Raw genomic sequence first — 17,177 nt, 5'->3', positions numbered from 1 at the left:
TATTTTAATGTTTCGTAGTTAATAAGGTTACGGAAGCTTGGATGAATTTTATTTATTTATTTATTTTTTTTAAAAATAAAATAAAAATAAATATCAGCTTGATCCAAAACTTTCTTGGATCATTAATGGTCAATCAATACTGTTTCCTATAGTATGGTCCACCTAATAATCACCTGATAGTTGGACCTGTTTCATTTTTCGGATATTGTGGTAAAACGAACTGAAAAAAATGGATGGACGGCATGGATACGTAATATACATCAAGGTGGACCCGGGATAAAAAATGTAAGGGCCGCATGGTCTTAGGTGAGGCTGGGTCTCACATAATCCGCCCTCCATAATGACAAGGTCTTTTTTTTTTTTTTTTTTTTAAAAAAATTTATTTATTTAAAAAAAGGAAGATGTATTGATAAAGCGAAGAGGATTTACAGCCATTCAGGCGGGAACCTACAAAAAGACTCAGGCCCGCCTATCATATACCCAAAACCAAAACAAAACCGAATGCCCACACGCTACATATCCACAGGGGAGGGGGAGGTAGTTTTGATGATACCAATCCCCGCATTGTCAAGGACCAAAGAGCCCCTAATTCTACACGGGAGGTCATCACGGGCCGTGTAGAAGTGGTTGGGGCACCCTTCCGAAGCCATTCTAGCCAGGGCATCCGCAACTGAGTTACCTTCCCTATAGATGTGACAGAAGGAGAGGTGGAGAATGCGACTGAAATGGAGAATGGAGCCCAAGTCATTCCAAATGTTCCAAGGGGAATAACAAGGTCTTATTATGCATGTACTCGGGATCCAGAATGCTGTAATTTCTCTTTCCAACTGAACTGGAGTAGTCATCGCTGGGCAACACCCTGGCTTTGTGGTTCCAACATGCTTTGTATATAAATCCACTCCTCCGGTCAAGTGAGAACCATTATTACATGCTAAAGATCAAACTGATAAAAAAAAATCCATCGGGCCAGAGCATTGGGACAAATGTAAATATATTTTTAAAACCTTTTAGTTTACATCATGTGGCCGGCCTAATATTTGATTTGGGCTAATTTTTGTATGTTCACTTCATCCCCATGATTTAGATCTGATTAACGGGTTTGATGAGAAATATACACCATGGTAGCCCTACAAATAATCTATGGATGGCATCCAATGGCCATTGTTGCCTATGGTGTGACCCACTCTGTTGTTTATATTACCGAAACTTCACTCAAAAGTTTTAGAATCGAAGATAGAGCTTGAGAGACTGATGCGGGGATGAACGTGATGAGGTCGATCACCATCTTCCTCAAGGATAACTACTTCAAATCCACGAACTCCTCACCGAGACTTCTCGAAACCACGATGAAAAAACAAGAAAATGGAAATAATATTCTAGAAATTTTTTAAGTTGATTGATGGATTAAATAAACGAGCTTACAACCCTTTAAACAGGTATACTAAGCTAAGAATAAGTTTAATAATTAAACTACAACTAAAACTCTATAAAATTCGTAAATTACTTACTATTTATAGTAATTGTCAAATGTAGCTTAACCATGTTATGCTCCTAATTTTTATAAACACTTTTCATGTTGGACACAACTCCTAAAGCTTGAAGGATGAAAAGTTACTATCAAATCAAAACTTATTAAAAATAGTAAAAATGAAAATAAATATGGAATTCGATCATTGATGTCTCAAATTTAGCATAGGGATAGCTAGGTTGGTTAGCTAAAGTAGCAAATCCTACCCTAAAAAAAGTAGCTAACTTTCTTAATGAATTATGCCTGCAAGATATACTTGTTTTAAGGCTCTAACTTTCGTAATGAATTCTGCCTTGTATCAAGTCTTCTCTGGTCCGTATGTATTTCGGTTAATGTGTAAAACAGGTGTTGCATAGATTCCCGCTCTTTCCAATAAACCTTCAGCCATCAACAGGTGGTCTATACAATAGTTACGTTCAATATGGGTGGATCTCAAACTTCTTTTTTAACCCGTTCTTTTTTATATATATAACACGTGGCCAACCTGATGAGCGGACACGTGGGACACCTGATAAAGGACTTGGATCATGAAATTTGCCATAAGATGGTTTTTTGGTAGTAACGAGAAAATGGCATCTATTTGTCTCCTTTGTAAAATATTTCTTGACCCGACCTGGTGTTGTTGACGTTGATTTGTTGACTTTTAACTAATTATATCAGACGTGTGACGAAGGGAAGCGTATTGCGTCCTGCCCCCGCTCCATCCCAGTAAAATAAGTTAGGGGATGTGTGGGGTGCGCCGTGATGTATGGGTTGCTACCCACCCGTTTATCCAATTTGGCGGATCATTTTAGGGTATGATTGAAAAACTGAGGCATATCAGAGGAGCTTGTGTCAACAACATTATGATAATTGTTCCACCGATTGAAACCTTCTCAGGCCTACCATGATGTTTATTTGCCATCCAACCTGGTCATAAATATTGGAGGGAAAACATAAATGTCAGATTGATCCAAAACTTCTTAGCTCAAACTGTAAAATGATCTGCTAAAATGAATAGATGGCGTGGATAAAATATGAGTTGGCTGATGCGTCTACTTAATTGGTTGGATGTCATCTACTGGGTGAACTATTAACTCATGGTCCTATGGGCTGCACTTGAGACCTTCTCTTTTGGAATAGGTTACATAAATTTCGCAAGGATTCGGTGTTGTAGTATCGAATATGCTCTTTATCCTAATAAATATTTATTATTATTATGTTTCACTACAAGAAAACCATCTTTTGTGGGCGGTCAAAACTGCCGGTAAAGAAAATGAAATCCGCCGGTAAAATGTTTACCTGCAGTCAGAAAACTGCCGGGAAAAGCTTGGTCACTAAAGGTTTTACTGGCAGCCTGTATCTTTTGCCGACGGTTGTGCTGGCCACTGCCTAATATAACATTTGCCGGCAAAATCCCCAGTAAATGCCAATGTCTACTGAAATGCTAGTATATTTGAGGGCTAATGTTTATATTTGATTGATTTTTATTTTTTACATATTTTATACGTGTAATTTGAATGTCATGCATACATAACATTGGCCCCACACATAGGGTTGTAGGTTAAGCTTAATCTTGAAAGCTTTGTAGTGGATTGTGGGGCCTAAGGGCTGATAATCAAGATTCAGATTGTGTGAATGTGGGGCCCAAGGTCTGATGATCCAAATATTGGATGGTGGATATCCAATATTCAAAGATCTGAACCATCTTATGTTATGGCTCAAGAACACGAAAGAAAAATACATTAGTGGTGAAAACTCAAGAGAGAGACCAAATATCAAAGGGTGATTCATCTACAATGATCCCATCCGTATCCCTGTAAACAGAACACCGTATGATGCACTCTGAAATAGCATAATACCAAATGCATATGCATTTCATCAGTTCTGTGAGTGGGCCAATCTCGATCTAAGCACTTGATCAGGCCCCAGAAATAAAAAGGCCAGCCCGGGCCTATATTGGACCACTACTAAGAAATGGCCTTATTCCATTCCACAGCCGTTCATGTGGTGTAATGCATGCCCATCAACCCACTTCATTTCATGGGTTAAATCACTTACAAGAACATGTTGAATAAAAAATAATAATAATAACTTCACCAAGGCCAGACCCCATCCACTGCATTGACATTGCAACACCCACACATCACCTACACCATTGCATTCAGCAGAGGCAAGACCCACCACCTGGTTCTACCAGTGCTTTATCCAACTTCACCATGGTTTTTATGGCCATCAAGCATCTGTACATCCACAAAAAATCATCATAGATAGCAGAAAGCAATCAACAAGACAACCAACGAAAAATTAATGTCAAAAAGTTCAAAATGCAACACAAAAAAAACCCTGGTTTTAAGACTCAGATGAGCCTGAAAAATCATGGTACTGTTTTCCATGACCACCTGAAATCCATTAAGATTTTCCAGTGGATATTAACAAATTGAGGGATTGGAAATAATAGAAATGACATACAAGTAACCAAAATTGAATTGTTCGAAATCATGAGGCCAACAATCCTAAGCTTTGGATAATGGGCATTAGTCTGTGCATTCAGAACATTGCCATTTTTTCCATTTTAGTACCCATTGGATTCACACCATAAGTTGTGCAACTGTTAGTTCAAGAGCAATCAAAGGTGTTTTGTGGGCTTCTGTTGATGAAAGGAACATTCTCTAGTACACATGCTAAAGCGTACAACGTCGACGGAGATATTTCGGATTCATTCCTGTCCAAAGATCTCAAGAGATTTTATGTGGTATCGTTCAACCCAACAAGTACATCATTGTATCTTTTTGTGTTAGCTGTCCAGAAGCGTCTACGATTCAGAAGTTAGGATTCTTTGACGAACCTGATGGCATATTTACAATGGCATGATACTCTGCTTCTGGAATTCCAAGATGCTCATTGTCAATGTCCATGAGCTTCATCTCAAAATTAGCAATTTTATCTTGACCTTCAAAAATGACAAAACCCAGATCAGTGATAAAACTCTGGGGAAAATGCCGGATTTCAATTATCCTTTCTTGGCAGGGTAGTAAAAAAGAGTTTATAAATAAACCAGAATGAATAAAATAGATTACATACAAAATAAAAAATAAAAATAAATGCAAAATGAACAGAAGAAATTTTCTAAAAGACCCAATTCATCCATCCATTTCTTCTCTTCTCAACAAAACATCAGTCGTCATTTTCACTTGTTTCAGCATCCCATATAGTGGGCCCATTTATAGCAATCAAGATTATTGATACAATGGGCGCCATTGTAGAGGATGAAATAGACTAAACATCATCCACCCATGCATTTTTCTGTAATGTTTAAAAAGGAATATACAAACATTGGAAGTTTGCTCCACTGTGTCAAGGAAGTTTTTACCCAAAAACCTCCCCCATCGCAAAATTGAGGAAAGAAGTAAAAAAGAAAAATGAAAATATAATGTGAAATATGAATTTAGGGACTGTTTGAGAAGGCATTTGAGGCAGGGAATTGTTAAATTCATGAATTCCGTAAATCCACATTACCATAAATTCATGGATTTATAGACAATTCAAAAAAGGAATATAAAGATGGTCCACATTCAACTGAAAAATGTCCCAAGATTAGTCTTTAGGGACTTCCACTCTGGGAAATGTTTGGGGCATAGTCTATCCATAGTGGGAATGTGGATTACTGTACCATGGGTCCAAGTTGACAAAATTGAAAACTTGTGTATATTGTGAAAAGGCATATCAAACAATTCCTTAAATCTGAAAATACTGATCAGAGCTTTTCTGAATCAGAAAGGTAAAAATCAAAATTCAAACACAAGTGCAGAATCCTTACATTTTCTTGAATACTTTTGTTGTTTGAAGATCACTTTTCTATTGTGAAGGCAAAATCTCAGTTTGTATTTTGTAATGGTATGAACCAAGTAACAAATCAAGAGTCCTCTCATCCATCTATAATACCCAAAATATTCCTAGTGCAACACATATGACTGGTCACACCTGGAATTTGTAGCACTAGCATCCACTGTGAAACACATTAAAAACCCAACCTATCTGAATAATGAATTATCCAAAATAATAAGCAGCAAAAAGAAAAACTAGAAATCAGTAAATACATACCTAGGCCACCATGATTGAATTCTGAGTAGCCCTTAGATTTATCAAAATAGGATAAAATTGAGATGTTAGCTTGTATAAATAGATATTAAAAATAAACAATACATAACACTCGATCTCAAACCTTCCCAGGGCCCACGATGATGGTTAATTGCCATCTAACCTGTTCATAAGGTCAAATAGACCTGGACGAAGGGAAAACATAAATATCAGCTTAATTCAAAACTTTTGTGGCCCCCAAAAAATTTTCAATAGTAAGTGTTTAATCCCCATTGTGTGATCCACTTGAGCCTTGGAACTGCCCATTTTAGGGCTTGTACCCTAATATGATATGGCAAAATGGATGGACGGTGTGGATAAAACCCATACATCATGGTGGCCTCAAAGCCCTGTCCATTCCTAGAGAAGGAATGGCAGGGGTAGTACCCAATCTGCGTCCCAAAAAATCATGACAATTGAGATTATCCCAGTAATCCAAATAGCTGCCTGTCAACAGATGGACTGATGGTGCAAAAGGTGAGCAATGGCAAAGTAACAGTCCCCATTTAAGGAGCGAGCAACTCAACAATCTGCAATAAATGTGCCAAAATTCCATGATCAACTGATCAATGGTTTTGGCAAGTGCCTGACTACTGCATGGAGGACATTTGACCAATGTGGCTTATGAGGCTCCTTGCCAGTAGACACATTTACCACAGCTATCTTGAAACAGGCCTTGAATATTCAGATGAAAAGCCAATTCAAAATATTTACTATGCATGGGTCAGCATGTGGAGAGATCACAGTCATATAAACAGCCTTGCACATCTTAGCTTGGCCTAGGCTTGAATGAAAGATATAGAATTTGGGCAGGCTATTTATACGGGGCCTAAATTCAGCCCTGGGTGGACACACAAGCCTAAAAATCAAGGCCGAACATGGGACATGGCAGGCCAGGCCTGGGAGCAAGGTGGACCACCTGGGCTGCTGCCTGTGGCCATCCCCATTTAAGAGGTGTGGAGGTTTAAAATGGCCTCGGTAGGAAAGAGAAGTTACATATTCATTTCTGTTTTCAAAGAGATGTCCAGAGAAATGGTTGGCCATGAATCCTATGAACTCGAGTTCTTTAAAACCAGTAGAATTCGAATTGCCTTAAAATTTTCAAGGGATGAGTGCAAACTGCTGTCTGACCTGTCGTGTCATATCTATTCGTCCTGTTTGAGTTCATTTATTCTTTCGAGAATCTCCACTATAATCATCAATCAGTTTGCTAACATCCTTCCAGAACAGACCTTCCACCAGAATCCCATCATGAGTAAACCTGCAAATCAAAGAAACATTCAAATTCTACCAATTGGATCTATGAGTGCCAATGATTTATACTCTTGCATAAATTCGTCCATACTCATGGATCGTGATCAAATTGTTCCACTCATTCTAAGTCAAATTCTTGTATAAAATGGGATAACAATCCGTGCAACATAAAAGAGGCATTAAACAATGCTCAGCTTGAGAAAATCTATGGCATGCTTAGGTTCTGTTTGTACAAGTGACCAATGAACCCAGGATTCAAATCCATGGGGCAGCTCGTGATTGATAGCCCATATACTGATTATCTTCCATATGGGGAAATCCCATATTGGTGGTCCATATGCCAAATATGGGGAAATCCTATAACTTTTAGTGGTATTGATAGCCCATATACTGAGTATCTCCCATACGGGAAAATCCCATATTGTTGGTCCATATGCCAAATATGGGGAAATCTAACCTTTTGTGGTATTGATAGCCCATATACTGAGTATCTCCCATACGGGGAAATCCCATATCGGTTGGCCATACGCCAAATATGGGGAAATCCTATAATCTTTAGTGGTTGCCAGTAGGCAGACAGTATTAAAAAGAAGAAGAAGAAGAAGAAGAAATGGTCCACATACAAAAATACAACAGAACAATGGCGGAAGATTCAATGGTCATGACCAATCTGGGAGAATTTTTGGTGCACGTGGAATTCACAATACAACCCATAATATCAACAGTTTGGAATCATTGGACTGTGATCACTTGTACAATCTTTTTTCTTTTCTGATGTGCATCCCCACTTGTACAAACTGAAAACCCAAGCTTACAATAGATACACCTCATGCATAGTACAATAGTTCCATGCCAAAACGAGGATTCTGGCATTCCATCCCTGGAAGGAGAAATTTGAAAATATATCAAATGAACTAACCACTTGGTAACACTCTTTGTGAAATGGACTGCTTTGTTGGCAGAAACAGATTTTGGATCTGCACTGGCAACAGACAGTGTATACAAGTCAGAGAATCTTGGCAGCTTGGAAGATACTACCAGTCCAGTGCTGTTGAATGATCCCTGCACACAACAATTGCAACTGAAAATTCAAATCTCAAGAAGAAGAAGAAGAAGAAGAAGAAGAAGAAGAAGAGGGAGGGAGAGCATCAGCAACATAGTTTCATGGAGAATCCAAGACACCTAGAACCTTTGAAATTTCATCAAATGGTTCCACCTTAGGATCCTACATATCTAGGTAATGGATCAGGCTAGAGCATTTAACTGGATTTGCATTAGTTTTAGAAGAACTGATCATCTATAGGCAACAATACCACAACTTGGGCACTGCACCATCTTTCTTGCCACATACCATTTGTTTAGAAAGTTGTTCACACCCCAAGTATAGGGTTGTGATGTAGTAATAAACTCGGTGAGACCGAGGTCGAATCCCAAGGGACTGATACTTGTACGTTACCTGAAACTAGGTAGAAATAGAACTAGCCTAAGATGAAATCTAAATCCAATATAAAGTGATGAATAATGGTGAGAGATTAATCTAAAACTTAAGAGAAATCAGAGATAAGAAACTAGGGATTCAGAGGATCCACTTGTAGAGATCAGGGAGATCTTATGCCTGCTTCAAAAATCATGAAAATTAAACTGAACTTTCTCTGATATAATTTTAAAGAGATGAAAGGTATATGAATTAGAATGGATTCCATCACCAAACCATGCTCAGGAGACAAAGTCAACAACAGAATTAAATTAATTACTAACCAATCAGATGATTATGAAGGTTAGGAAGGGTACCGCCATCCAACCATGCTCAGGAGACGATGGCGAACAACAGGGCTTCCTGACGTCATAATCAAAATAAGGAAAAAGAAATACTCAAAGCCATTGCAAACCCATTGTAATTTCAGTCACAACAGGCCATTAAAAACTACAAATATTCCCATAATAAAATCAAATAAAAAATCCCTTCAATCTAAACAAAAGGCACACGCATACAATCTCCCATCACTTTACAAGCTTCACCTCTTAGCCTTAGCTAAGAGGTTTAGCCGACCATGATTTAACTCACCTCTCAAAACATAAAATCAGGACAAGGAGAAGAAGAAAACTGTTAAACAGCTCCACGTCCAGCAATGAATAAACACACGTCCCCTTCCTCCCACGTTCTCTCTCGCTGTTATATTTGTATGCAGGTCGGTCGACTGGCTCTGGCGGTGAAGCATGCAGAAGAGACTTTCTTTACGCAATTCGTTCGTAAAAACGCCAGACTACGCACCTCTGTTTAGCCAAACAGCAAGGATGGGTTGCGTTTGAAGTGAATCTGAGACTGAGGACTGCGTGGTCTAGCAATTCCGACTTCTTGGATGGGGTGAAAACCTTCATTACGAAAGTTTGGACGGTCCGGATCACGTCCATGATGTCCGGTTTTGATGCACAACACACCGACTCGCCCGGATTTCTCGGACGCTCAAACAGAGCCTGCGAAATCTTGGCTGGGATATTGGTGGGGTCCATGAACAGATTCTAATGAGAAATCCACACCGTCCATTAGAATCACAACAAAACAAAATTCAGATGTAGATGGTTTTGGATCGATTTAGGTGTGGCCCATTGAATTGTAACCCAGCCGTCCATTAGATGCATTGGCGCTGTTTCCATTCATACTCGTGTATGGGTCTGAAAAACCACCTTTTGTACGGTCGGTTTAGCCTCTTAGAATGAATGGACGGTTCGGATAAGAAATATCTGTGATGATGGTGGCCCACCCGACTTCAACCGCAACTCCCTGTTGCGCTGGTAGAAAACATAAATTTCCATTTTAGGAAGGGAGTCGGATCAGTATCTACTGACCGTCTCGGTTTGTTTGGCGCACGGCGAGTGCTCATGTGCACTATACGCATTCCACACTAGGTGGCGTCCACTGCAATGTTTCTGAGAAATCTAATCCGACCATCTGTTTTATCTCCTCATGCAATGAGTTGATACCAAATTTGAGGCATATCCAAAGACCATGTGGGCCCCACTTAAGGAATTATTGGGCTGATCTATCCGTTGGGCCACTTCCAGAGGTATCCAATGGCTGAAATTTTATGTGTACGGTTAATTTATGGCCCCCAGGTCATGTATGATGTTTCGAGCCGAATGGATGGTTGGAACCATGTGATCTTGAATCTTAGACAACTTTTGGGCCTCTTTAACCTGAACGACTTGATTTCCTCGGATCCCTGGTATGTAAATTCTTCAATCTTAATCCTCTGGAGTTTGTCCTTTGCTTTGGTGACTTTAAAGCATTAATTCCATGCTTGTAGTATCCTTTTTCAGTCCAAGCTCCTGATTACACTCTGCAACAAAAACACGATCAAAATATAACGTTAAGCATTAGCATGCACTGTACCATCTTTCCTGCCACATACCATTTGTTTAGAAAGTCAGTACCATGAAAACATTATGTCCCACCATGAAGATTGCCCTTTACAAAAATAAAGGCTGATCCACTCACTGGGTAGGCCACAACTCTATGTTGAGTTATACCATTGGTTGTCCATTGATTTCAATAGTGTGGCCCACCTGAGCGACCGGGCCTGATTTTTGTGCCAGGTGATCTCATGGTGGGGTTTACCATTTTCATGGTACTGATGTCCTCCACCAGAGGCATGTTGGTGGAAACATGGTATGGTACTACAAGCGGTACCTTAGTGTGTTTCAAGTCCTCCTGGGTGTGGAGCTCTCTCCATCCCTTTTTTTTTTTAAAAAAAAAAACACACACACACCCCTCATGGGCATTCAATCCCATGATCTCAGTGTTGAAATAGAGTCTGTCTACCACTGAGCAGGACCCAGCTCTCACCAACTATTTGTTGGCACCAATTATCCTCTTCTTTTTGGAATCTTGTTAGGGATCAATTATCAAAACCACCCAAAATGTTCTGGAGTCACTCATTTACTTCACACATGCAAGGGAGCTTTATCATGGTGACTCCTGGGGCTACCACGCTGGAGACAGTTATACAACTATTGGACATGGGACTATTGGATATCGAGAATTAAAAATCTTAAAGGTAAAGGAAACTTCCTCATTTCATTGATTCCCCGTGAAATCAACGGGCCGGCGGATGGCCTCGCTCGTTTAGGAGCTGCCAATCAGGCCCCCTTTTGGGCGAACACGAACGCCACTCTCCCTAGGCTGATTAGGGGGCTCCTTTTTCTTGACAAAGTAGGCTTAGGAGCGTTGAGGAAATCATAATCCTGTCCTTGTCCATTTTCTCTTTCTTTGTATAGCCACATGATAGGCGATCCGGGCTCCCTTTTGTCTGCCCGGGTGCGCCCGAATCCCTGATCTCTTGTATCTTGGTAGGGAGCTTTATCATGGTGACTCCTGGGGCTACCACGCTGGAGACAGTTATACAACAGTTTCTATGAGTTTGAGTCATGTGCGGCTCCCACTTGACATGGTGGATTCCAGTAGAAGAAAATCCCCTTGAGTGGTATTGGCATCATGTTACATATTCACATACCTGTGTTTGCTCATAAACAGCTATAGGAATGCCACATCTGGACATACGTATGAAGTGACATACATGCACGTCTCTATTATATAGTTCATGGGATGAGGCATTATCAATGCATGGGCGAATTGTAGAGGCTGGGCCTTAGGGCCATCATTCAGTTGTCCAAATTGTTGATATGATGGGTCAAACTCTGGATAGCCCATACACTAAAAATCCCCGAAACTGGAGGCAGTATGGTTGAAGGCGCCAGGAGCACCTGCCCCTATAACGCCTGAAATTTTCAAGTGGCTTAGGCACATGCCTAGAGATTCCAGGTGCATTTTTTATTTTTATATATAAACATTGATATTTAATCATTTATGGACATAAGTTAATCGTTTTGAAATAATCAAAAGTCAATGCCATGAATTCCTCTTAAACTGGAACCCCACATTCCCAATTTCCCGCAAATTCCCAAAATTTAAATCTTAATTTCTCCAAATCCTAACCACAAATTTCCCACCTTCCCCAAATACCCAGATTCACCAATCTAAAACTACAATTCGCCAAAATCCCTAAATTTTCAAAACCCTATAATCCAATATTCAAAATCCCCCAATAACCTATGTTTTCCAATTCTCTTGAAATCCCCAATTCAACTTAATCTCTTGTACAACAATGATGAAAGCTCATCCTACTTTCAAGAAGTCCAACGCGATGACCTTAACATAAAAGGAGATAAGTTGTTGGAAAAGGGCTTAACAACCATTTCTTTTCTATTCACACCCTTATTGGGTGGTAAAAAAACCATAAGGGTATCTCACATTTAAAATAAAAAATAAAAAACCTGGTGCGGCAGGCATGCCTAGGTGCACCTAGGCTCATACATGAGGTAGTCGCCTCGCCCAGGGTCTAGACAGGGTGCAATAGGGCCAAAAAGCCCAGGCATGCACCTAGAATGCATTGACTACACTCCCAAGAGGGTCTACCTAGAATATTTGGCCTTTTCTTGGGTCTAATGCGAACCATTGCTCTTTTCTGTTTCTTAACTGTATATTCTTTGGCCACATATTGCAAGGTTAGGATTTTTCCATTTCAGAGTTTTTAGTGTATCAGAAATCTCTAGTGGGGCCCCGGGACCCTAATATCAATGGTTTGGATCCCAGATCCAAGGGTTCCCATGGGCCCCACTAGCACAGACTAAAAACTTGAACAATGCTACACAAGCTTTCAGCCCTACCATTGTATAATACCTCTATGTGCCAAAAAAAAAAACCTAGAATATTACATATACCCAAAGTGGTAGGAGCTCCAATGTGGGATAGGCATGTGGTAGGTAATCTCACTATTCAAGTGGTAGAGTTCCGGTGTGAAGGGAATTCAAGGACCAAAGTTGGAACACATGGACGCGTAGGGGAACGTCTCCACCAAGGTCCCAACCAATAACAAGTGACCCCAGCTTATGAAGACACCAATGATCGAATCCTTCGATTGTTGGAATGTGACAAATAATCCAGAATTGAAGTAGAAAATGATGAAGAAATCTATAGAGTCAAAGGAAAAGTTGACATCTGAAGATGCAATAACATTGGACCTACACTTAGATTCATTAATGGATTGATAGATGGATCCATTGATAGTGGTGGCCACGTTGATAAACATGCAAATAGGTCTCAATACTTGAATTGAAGGACTTTTGCAAAAGATGATTGTGCCACGAAAAGCGGGGCAAATATTTGAGGATCCACAAAGAACTTTGAAGTTAACAACAAATAAGTTGGCACCCACAAAAGTGCAAGCGAAAGAGAGATCATCTACAGTTGACTCCCAACAAAGGTTGTGCCGAGCTGATGCATAGGGTTGCACCACCAGCTTCCGCCAAAGAAGAAGATTCGTCGTAGAGGTAGTACAAGTCCAACCATCTTAGGTAGATTAGATTGGTTTGAAATGAATCTCTTAGTTTAGGGGAATTCTCAATGAAGATTCATTTAGGGTCTATAAAAGAGGGGGTGGCGTAGGAGGTAGGCATTCCAAAATTTTCCATATGTGAGATTTTCTTAAGTATTGTAAGAAGAAGTTTGATATTAGTAAAGTATTTCTCCCTCTCTACTACTCTTGTCCATTTCGTTACGATTCAGGTGTCAATGTCTCATTGACTCGATAACCAAGTTGCACCGGAGATCCAAGATATCACCTTTAGGCTAAAGACTTTGTTTACCCATGGCTAATTCGCATAGAGATAGAGTAAAAACATTCTGTCTAATTTTCAAAGGCAACAACTTCACACTAACAATTCTTAAGCTTGAAAGAAATTGAATTGAGTAATGAATCATGTTTCGAGGCGGCATGGAATTAGGCACAAGTTTGAATTGAGTTTGAGCATTTAAACCATGAGTTTGATCCATTATCAAATTAAGCAATTAAAGAAAAATCTATTACTTCACAATCTACCTTCCATCAAGAATCAACACACTCCAAACAATGAAACACAAAAGGATATCAATATAATGGATTTCTTCCAAATCACAAAACTTGAAACAATCAATATACCTCCCTTTTGAAGAGTCATTACCAAGTTTATATTAATACAAGTTATTGAGTTGTTAGGCCTAGTTTCAAGTGTCTGTGTTAGCTGGAGCATGGTTTATTTCAGTGCATGGTAAAAGAACAAGCAAGCAGTGCACAACTTCCTCCAATGGTTGTACGCTAGGGGTAGGATCATGTGGGTTGCTCCAGCACATAACTCGGTATATAGCATAGTTTTGTACAAGAATTAGTACTGCATTTTATACACGAAATAAGGAATATTATTATTACAAGGCCCACATGCATAATATTATATATGCATTCTATTTCATAAATCAACATATAAATCTCTTCACTGTGAATATAGATCGACATCACAAGGTATTCTAGTCTAGATTATAGAACCATACTTGTGGATCAATCAAAATAGCAATTTGGATTGCAAATGACCTGACGTAGGAATGAACGTGATGAGGTCAATCACCGTCTTCCTCAAGGGGATAACTACTCCGAATCCACGAAGCTTCTCTGAACTCCTCATAGAGATACCTCGAATCCATGAGGGAAAATAAGAAAATAAAAATAAATTCTAGAAATTCAAAAATTGATTGATTCATAATAAAACGAATTTACAACCCTTTAAATAGTGTTACCAAACCTAAGAAGAAGTTTCAGAATCAAACTCCAACTCAAACTCCCTAAAATTCATAATCACCAAAAATAGTAAAATTCTAACTCTAATAAATCCTAATTCTAGTAAAACTCTTCTAAAGCCTAATTTTTAAAAATAAAAATTTCAAATAAACTTTTGCTAGAAGAGTCCTAGCATGATTACAAGTTGTTTCTAAAAAAGAAGAAAATCTAAAACTCTAAAAATAACAAAATATTAAAAAAAATTGGAATTACTAAAAATAGTAATTTTTCCTTAAATTTTCATTTTTGAGTTGAAAGCACGCATTCTCTAGCGAAATGGATAGACGTGACCCACTTTGTGGGTTGATGCACCTCAGATGGCCCGTTTCAGTAAAGATTGATAGGTTGTGCACCCCGTAATGATACCCAGATCAAAAGTTATGGCCAATTTATGGTTCACCTTCTTTTGGTCCAACCATGCTAGGAATGTCTTTGTGCCATATCCTACATCATGATTCATAATCTAGATAGCAAGATTCATAATTGAAAAGATAGGAAGATTGACGATTTCGGTAAAATTTATCCAATTGGGTTATTGGTTGGTTGATATGATAAGGAATCTAGTTTGTTTTGTTGTTGTTGGATGCAAGTAGGTAACACTTTATACAGTTGCTCTTGGCGTTGCATTTGTCTTAACACATCTTGAGAAGCTTTGTTGTCAATCAGAACTAGGAAAACAAGATTCTGTAGAGTTGGGTTGGCTTGGACATCTAATGTATAGGTTAGGCAAAATTTGTGAATCTCTTGAATTAATCTTTCCCTGATCTGAACACTACAACCATCTTCTTGATTGATGCCAATCACCCTCCTAGCCTTGCTTTTTGTAAATTTCTACACCACCACCATCAATTTGTCTACAAAATTCAGTCATCCAATTTCCCAAGTTGACATGATTTTTCTGTCAAAAACTTAAAGACTTTTTAGCATGCCTCACCAATCCAATAGCAATAACTAGAGCATGAACAATGGGAACTTTCACAACTGGAAGCTTTGAACCTGTGTTAGAAATCTTACCGCTATGATAACAATCAAAGTGTTTAAAATAAGTTGATTTCATTACTATATACATAATAGCCGAATACTGTATGAGTTGCATCAAACAAAGTTCTACTCTATCAATCTCACAATTGAATTAGAAGATAATGGTGGAGTCACACAATGCTCAGCAGAACATGCCTCCATCTGGTGGGCCCCACCATGGATGGGTGATGGACCAAACCCCCATCAAACAATTATGTCCACCTCATTAATGGTAATTGCCTATTGCATAGCGCCCCTTGGCCTTCTCTTATGTTCCTTTTACCCATCCAATTGCAAGTCAATTATTGAATAGCTAAAATTATCTAATAGAGGTACCTTTGCAGCATCAAGCATCTGTGATAAGGCCCACCAGATGAACGGTCTACCCATGTGGAAATGCTACTATAATTCCAACCCAAATTGCATATTTCCCCATTGTGTAAAATTTATAAATTAAAAAAAAAAACAGACAGAGAAGAAAAAAATTTGACGTTTTCCTAAAATCTGAAAAAAGAAGAAGAAGAAGAAGAAGAACTCACTGGAAGAGGATAAGTGAAGAGGATCGCATTCTTCTCCTTTTTGTAAATGATCAACTGCAACAATCCGTTGAAGACGATATACTTTGCCAAAAAGGAGTCAAAGATCTCAAAAAAAAAATAAAAAAATACAATTTCCAATAGATGGATTACACTGCAAAAACACTAAAAAGAAGATGATTTCTTCTCCGAGAGATGTACAAGATTTATTTTTTGAAGGATATAATGCGATGCATCCGATGAGAAAATCTTTGTTTTCTGGGAACTTCTTACAGTAGAACTGCGCGACGAGACCAATGGCGATGATGACCGTTCCCACAAGAAATCTGATGTTGCTCAGACGCACGTCTTCGGTGTATCCTTGGCCAGTGACGATCTATAAGAAGAGAAGAGTTAGAACCTCATATAAAATCTCTAAAAACCCTAGAAATGCATGACAGAGATCGAGATAGATACATAGGGGGGAGGTCTAGGGTTTTGGAACCTCGGAGACGGATTCGTCGAGAAGGTGTTTGATGGAATGAGGATCCATCGAATTAGCTTTTCAAGGGTTGGGTTTGGGAGATGAGCTGCTGTCGTTGCTCGCCATTCCTCTTTCTTCTTCCTTCTTTCTAGCTTTTCCTATTTCCACCGTCCGAAGATAGAATACTCGCACGCAAGCAATGTTCGAAGGAAGGAGCGCGGTAGGGCTGGGAAATGGACTGTACTGAGTAAACTCTGTGGAACCCTCCGTGATTTATGCATTTTATCCACTCCGTCCATTCATTTTACTATATCCAAATCTCAAGTCGACCACACCACAATAAACATCATGAATTTAACTTCTACCGTTGAAAAGTGTGTTTTCCCTTCATCTATGTTTGATCTTTCCAAAAGATTGGATGACAAATAAAGACCCTATGAGGGTTTTAACGGGGGAAATCATTATTTCCCTTGTTTCATGTGGTGTGGTCCACTTGAGGTTTAAATATGCTTCAATTTTAAGCTTAACCTCTAATATGAGCTGAAAAAACAGAT

At 39.0% G+C, this 17,177-nt stretch overlaps 1 protein-coding gene and 1 pseudogene across 1 annotated transcript; both read right to left on the bottom strand.

Moving 5' to 3' along the window:
* Positions 1–472: 472 nt before the first annotated feature.
* LOC131234639 (uncharacterized) lies at positions 473–4,768 on the bottom strand. The gene is made up of 6 exons (XM_058231564.1): positions 4,702–4,768; positions 4,356–4,460; positions 3,894–3,909; positions 3,695–3,750; positions 2,810–2,899; positions 473–720 (listed from the first exon to the last, which is right to left on the bottom strand). The coding sequence occupies exons 1-6, from the start codon at positions 4,766–4,768 to the stop codon at positions 473–475; spliced, it is 582 nt and encodes a 193-aa protein (XP_058087547.1).
* A 1,779-nt stretch (positions 4,769–6,547) lies between these two features.
* Positions 6,548–16,764, bottom strand: LOC131235553 (signal peptidase complex subunit 2-like; annotated as a pseudogene).
* Between the last annotated feature and the right edge of the window lie 413 nt (positions 16,765–17,177).

The sequence above is a fragment of the Magnolia sinica genome, chromosome 19 (genome assembly GCF_029962835.1).
Source record: "Magnolia sinica isolate HGM2019 chromosome 19, MsV1, whole genome shotgun sequence".
Classification (NCBI taxonomy): domain Eukaryota; kingdom Viridiplantae; phylum Streptophyta; class Magnoliopsida; order Magnoliales; family Magnoliaceae; genus Magnolia; species Magnolia sinica.
Note: the sequence above shows the minus strand (reverse complement) of the source record. Positions and strands in the feature narration are given on the sequence as shown.

Bases quoted from the DNA above. Each gene is read 5' to 3' on its own strand.
- LOC131234639 (XM_058231564.1), bottom strand. From the start codon at position 4,768: ATGGCGCCCATTGTATCAATAATCTTGATTGCTATAAATGGGCCCACT. The intron at 2,900-3,694 runs GTGGTGGGTCTT...ATGTTATATTAG, and splicing joins TAAAGCACTGGTAGAACCAG to GCAGTGGCCAGCACAACCGT. The intron at 721-2,809 runs GTAAACATTTTA...TCTCCATTTCAG, and splicing joins CGGCAGTTTTCTGACTGCAG to TCGCATTCTCCACCTCTCCT.